Below are 5,990 nucleotides of genomic sequence, written 5' to 3'. Positions count from 1 at the left end.
ATGAAAATTTCCTATCAAGAACTCACACTTCAGTTATGGATTCAATTGGAAAAATGTGCATTTTCACCTGGATTCAGGGAGCTGCTCAGTTTCCATCTGTTTTGTTCTTGTCCACAATTTGTTTGTTTTTGCATTCCTTTCCTCCTACTTTCTGGAAATATTTACACCTTTTCTTTGCACTTATGGATTCTATAAATTACAGAAAATGAGGAGGGCAAATTGTGTGGGAAATCATCTCAGGGCACGATTTATCAGGGAACCTGAGGAACTGCAAACTTGCTGGATCTCAGTGCTTTCTGCCTGTGTGGCAGGGAGGGAGCAAGGAACAGTGCTGTGTTATAACTAGACACACTTGCACTTCTGGAGCTCTGTTCTTTCACTCTCTTGCACAGGTCTCAGGGGAGCCATGGCCTTTGCTCTGGCTATACGAGACACTGCTACCTACTCACATCAAATGATGTTCTCAACAACTCTCCTCATCGTCTTCTTCACCGTGTGGATTGTGGGTGGAGGCACCACCCCCATGCTGTCCTGGCTGAACATCAGGTCAGTTGGAACTATGTGCTGGGGGAGCCTCACTTGTCGAAAGGCAGCTGTGCTCCCTTGGCATTGCTCTACAGAACTTGTTTGGTACTTGGTAGAGGTGTTCTAGCTGTTTAGAACAGGATCTTTTAGAGAGGAAGGCTGCTAGTGCAGGCTGGAGGGGGAAATGTCCAGATGCTGCTGGGATTCAGCCTGGAGCTCTCTGCTGCTCTACAAGAAGGTATCTAGCTCCTTGTCAGCCCAGGAAGAGGTGGAATAGTGTTGCCTGATACAGCAACCCTATACTGGAAAGAAAAAATTTATTTATCTACTCCCACATAAACTTCTCTTCCTATTACACTAGGACATTTCCCTGTCTTTTGGCTCTTGGTAATGGCCTGGTTATGGTTTTTAAGTTCAGTGGTGTCTTTAGTGGGTAGTGCTAAACTGAATGTACTTTGAACATCAATCCAAACAAACCTGATGTTACCTAAACAACTGGGATGAATGGGATCCTGCTGGTCTTCTGGGTGTGTTTCCTCCTATTTTGAGGAGATCTGTGAAAAGGGTAAGTAGTTTGATTATAGATGTGTGAACTGTAAATCCAGGCCAATACTTAATAGTTTTTGGGCTGCAACTATCTTCGTGTTTGAGAATACTTATCAAAAGGTGTGCTAGAGAATCGTGCATCAATTGTTGTTAAAGACCACATATATTATAATTCTCAAAGCTTTGGGAGACAAAGATAGAGTGGAATTAAAACAATACAGGCTGTACAAACCCTTCAGTGCATTTTTCATATGTAAATTATTTGTGCTCTTTGGCACTTGAAAGTTTGCTTTTTCTTGCTTTCTGATTGTGCTCATGAGTATTTGCACCCCCTTGTGATAGGAGAAAACAATACTGGGTAAAATAAATTTCAGTCTTTGGAAGAACTGATCATTCTTAGGGACTGTTGCTGCTTTTAGAAAACTTCAGTGAACTGCTTGTGGCAATAGGTAGCAGGTGCTTTTTAGGTTGGAAAAAAATCAGATAGGACTCCCAGAACTGCTTGTGAACTCTTTTCTCATAGAAGGCAGGATGCTTCTAGTGGGAGACAGACATTTCAGCAGTGATTTGGGGTATCTCAGCTCTGACTAACAGCAAATATTGGGAAATCAAGTCGGTGTTTTTTGAGTTTTGGGGATTTTTTTTTGGTGCCAAATGAATCCATTTTTGTCCTTTAAAATTATCTTGAAGTGTGAGTCCCAGATGTTTGGCTAGCACACCAGAAAGAAGCATTACTTTAATGTAGTCAGGCTCTCTGGTTTTATCATTGGCTTTGCACCAGGTGTTGCACGAGCTGCAGTGTCAATGCAGTTGTGTCATTAATGGTGGTGAGATACCACAGCCCAGTGGTGGTTCTAAGCACAGATTCTCTCACATGAGACTTAAACAAGGTACTTGGAATAGGTGTCATGTGCAAGTTTCCACTTAACACATCTGACAACAGAAGACAGTCTGATGTTGGTGTCCAAGGAGCAGCTGTCCTGATAATCCTCTGGAAGCAGAGGGAGGCACAGTGTCTGTGTAAGCACACTGGGGTTGGGTATAAGGCAGCAGGACAGGAGTTCTGGCCAGCAGTACACAGGTGAGTGTTGCTTGTGATCTGCTTACAGTGGCTGAGCCAAGATCTGCCAGCAGCCTCTGCTGTTGTGAGGATATTTCTTGTCTGATCTCCACTCGAGTGGATTCCAAAGCATTTTCCAAAGCATAGGTGCAAGCAGGTCTACAGAGCTCTCTCTAACAGCCTTCATGGCGTCCTGAGCCTCCTGTCCTGTTGCCTGCACCTGGTTTTGAGGAAGCTTCAGATGTGCTGCTGACCAGCTAAGTGAAGAGGAGTTGTGTTCAGTCTGCCTATATCAGAATGCAGTCAACCACTACCTCTGCCACAGGGCTCCTTCAGTCATTGGCAGTAGGACAGGAATTCTTGCGTGCAGAGCAGCTCCTGGCCCACTGGAAAATGGTTTGGAGGTAGCAGTTTTGTTTTCTCCCCCATTGAGCCTAGGAAGCCTCCAAGATTATGCACTTTCTCCTTTAGCAGGACTAATCTAGTTCAGTAATGAGACTCCATGGGCCTGGCTGATGAGTTGCTCCTGAAGACAGAAAGGGCTAACACTGTATCTGCTCCAGGCTTAACCTTTCAAGTTGTCTATACTTGCAAATGTCATTGATGTGACCAACAAGGTGGAAAATCTGCAAAGGCTATGATACTATTCCTAGAGGAGTAACTACCAAAACACACTGGCTGAACCAGTTTTGAGTGTTTAGCTGTATTTTGGGGGGAGATTTACCCACCCCTGCTAGTAAGTAGAAATTTTAGCTGTCAGTTGCTTGGCATGGTTGGCAGAAAACAAACGGTTAACTTCCCTGTTAAGGGAAGGATAGCGTGTATAACAAGGGAGCTCTACAGAGGAAGCGTTTCAGAGAGCTGCATGGGTCTGCCTGCAGCTGGTTCCATGGGCACTGGCTGCCAGCGAGGGACTCTGTGCTTCCTGGGACTCATGAAATCAGCTTTGAGCCAGGAGGTGGCAGCTGTGCATAGCTGGTCCAGAACTGGAAACCGCTGGAGCACTTTCTGCTGGAAAGCAAGAAGTCCTATTTGACATTAAAGAGTTTAAAAAGGGGCAAATTTGTTTCCAGCTGAATTTTGGAATTATGCCACTTTTCTCTTTTCCATCCCTTTCTACCCAGCAGAAGAGGCAGACAGGAGGAGGTGAAGAGGAGATGGTCTCACAGCACAGTGCGTAGTGCTGATGCAGTCCCGAGGCTGTGCGGTGGATAACTCGTCCCTGGGATGCTCTCTGAACCTTGGCACTTGCCCATTAGGTTAGAGTGCCAAAGGCTAGAAATAAGTAGTAGCCCCATACAGGACTGTTCAGCAAAAATGAGGTTCAAAGATAAAAGCTGGTTTGCTTCCTAGATCAAGTGAAAGGACATAGGAAACTAATGCTATTTGTGTGTTGGACTTAAATGTCAGGATTTGTGTAGGCTCCTAAAAGTCCAGCTCTGGTGTGAAGCTCATACCAGTTGTGTCCTGGTTGACTTCGGCCTTTGTGGAAGGAAGGCTGGAGAGCCAGTCAGCATTACTAAGTCCTCATGAAGTAGCTGGCCTTGCTGCAGTGTGGATGTGAGTAGAAGATAAGGGCCTGCTTTAATGAAGACTCCACCAGGCTGACTGACCCTTTGGGCTGGTTTCGCTTGTCTGGTCGTTGTGTGGCAGAGTGGAGTTCCTGTCATGCTGTGGATACTGGTCTGCTCGTCACTGGGATTTCTGGGTGTCCCCTTCAATAGTTCCTGGGGACTGTGGTGGGCTGAGCCCCTTTCCTAGCAACTGCAGGTGCATGTCTGTTGTACTGGGCAAGTCAGAGGAGCCAAGACAGACATCAACACCAAATCATAGAATCATAGAATTTTAGGGGTTGGAATGGACCTTAGAGATCATCTAGTCCCAACCCCCCAAACATAAGCAGGGACACCTCCCAGCAGAGCAGGTTGCTCAAGGCTCCCTGGGACAGGGTCTCACCACCAGAACAGGGAAAACTTCCTCCTAATATCTAGTCTAAATCTCCCCTCTTTCGATTTGTACCCATTGTCCCTTGTCCTGTCACTGCAGCTCCTAACAGAGTCCCTCTCTGGCTTCCCTGCAGGTCCCTTCAGACACAGGAAGGTTGCTATGGGGTTTCCATGCAACCTTCTCTTCTCCAGGCTGAACAGCCAGATGTGCCTACATGATTTAAGTAGAGCAGTACCAGAGAGCTGACTCCAGCCAAGACTTTCAGTCTTGCTTGGTGCCACTGTGTTCGTGGGGAAGCAGCTGCATGCAAGGAGCAATGCCTATCCACAGATCCAGAGCTGCTTTGCTGTGGTTTAGAGGTAGAGGCACATGCTTCTGGCTGCACCATTAGTTGCATAGCAGTTGGGATGTGTGCTTTGTCCTTTACTGACCTATGGTCTCTTCTCTCCCATGATGTGAAATGTATTAAAAGTAGGTAAGGGATAGAGAGACTAACATGGAAATTCAGTTTTGGTAAAGTAAAAAGCAGCATAAGGAGTAAACCAGCAAAAACACCCTCTGCCTCCTCTTGCTGTTCTGAATGTCTCCTGTAATCAGATGAGCAGGTATCTTTCCAGACTGGGTATGTTCCCAGGGTCCACTGATCAGGCTTTAACGTACAGCTAAGCAAAGGACCTATGTTTTTGTAGCAGAGACTTAAACTTCAGTTTACTAATTAACTGGTTGGAAAAGTGAGGTCACAACAGCAAAATATGAGTAAAAAAATAATGGGATCTTTGGATGCTTTTGGGCTCTGCCACTTGATGCTGAACAAGTTAAAAGTTAACACCAGAAACTGGAGTTAAAGCCATGATGTCCTGTGTTTCAATTTCTTGGCTGTCTATCAGTGGGACGTATCCAAGCATGTGAGTGGTAAACAGTTATGCTTCCCTAGTAGTAGATTTTTTTCCTTAGAAACTAATGCATGACCTGGATATTAAAAATATAGTCTCATCCTTTGAGACCTAAACAACGAAACCATTTCCTGACTGAAGCTTTAATAGTTTCAGCAAACTTGAACCCCACAAATCAAAACCCCTAGCAAAATTCCTCTTTTCAAACAAACAAAAAGCTGACTTGTTGTTTCATTTATCTGTCACGGAAAAAAGGGAACTCCTCAGATTTGTATTGTAAAACGATGCGTTTTCTATTTTCCATTAGAGGTTAATGGTCTGGTTCTTTTCATGTTGAATGAAGCAACACATAGATTAATGCCTTCCTCTCCTTCATAATCTGCTGCAAATGAGGAAGTTAGTGTTTATTTTAATGAAGCAATTTCAGTTACACTGAGCAACCTTTAGTCCAAATCTTAAAGCATTACATCTTACAGTTTAAAATATTTCAGGTATCTTTTTGGCATAAAAGCTAAAGGTTGCACAGACAATGTCAACTTAAGTATTTACTGCCTTATGCCTGACTTTGCAAACAGAATCTTTTTAAGAGCTTTCTATTTAGTGATTATTTTTTATTTTCTTTGAGTGAGCCAACTGAAAAAGACATCTGGAAACACTAAGTCTGACACAGCTGCTGTGTGAACTCCTTAATTATCTGGGGTGGTGGTAAAGCTATCAGCTTGGTGGCAGTCTCAGGTTATACTCTATTATCTTACCCAGGGTGGTCCAACAATAAAATGTACCTTTTTTTAATACATGCCTCAGCATGCTGTGATAGCAGGAGGTGGGTGTTGATGCTGGGATCCAGCCTCATGCTATATTCCAGACTGGTGTGGGGGATGCCTGAGAGGAGGTTACATCCTCCTGTTTTGCAGCATGTTTCCATTATTCTGTACCTTAAATCTTTCCCTGTCCTCTAGCTGCTCCCTGTTGCCCTCGAAGGTAGATGAGACACGGGTGTTGTCCCTTGCCCATCTCTT

General features: G+C 44.5%; 1 protein-coding gene across 1 annotated transcript in view; it reads left to right on the top strand.

Moving 5' to 3' along the window:
• The window catches only part of SLC9A7 (solute carrier family 9, subfamily A (NHE7, cation proton antiporter 7), member 7), a 37,787-nt gene that overhangs the window by 13,342 nt on the left and 18,455 nt on the right, over window positions 1-5,990 (top strand). Inside the window, exon 11 of the mRNA XM_009085180.1 lies at window positions 393-546. Within this exon, the coding sequence (XP_009083428.1) occupies window positions 393-546 (154 nt within the window). The remainder of the gene's footprint in view (window positions 1-392; window positions 547-5,990) is intronic.

The sequence above is a fragment of the Acanthisitta chloris genome, unplaced genomic scaffold (assembly GCF_000695815.1).
Source record: "Acanthisitta chloris isolate BGI_N310 unplaced genomic scaffold, ASM69581v1 scaffold29130, whole genome shotgun sequence".
In the NCBI taxonomy this organism is placed as follows: domain Eukaryota; kingdom Metazoa; phylum Chordata; class Aves; order Passeriformes; family Acanthisittidae; genus Acanthisitta; species Acanthisitta chloris.
This window is presented reverse-complemented; position numbering and strand designations above follow the sequence as displayed.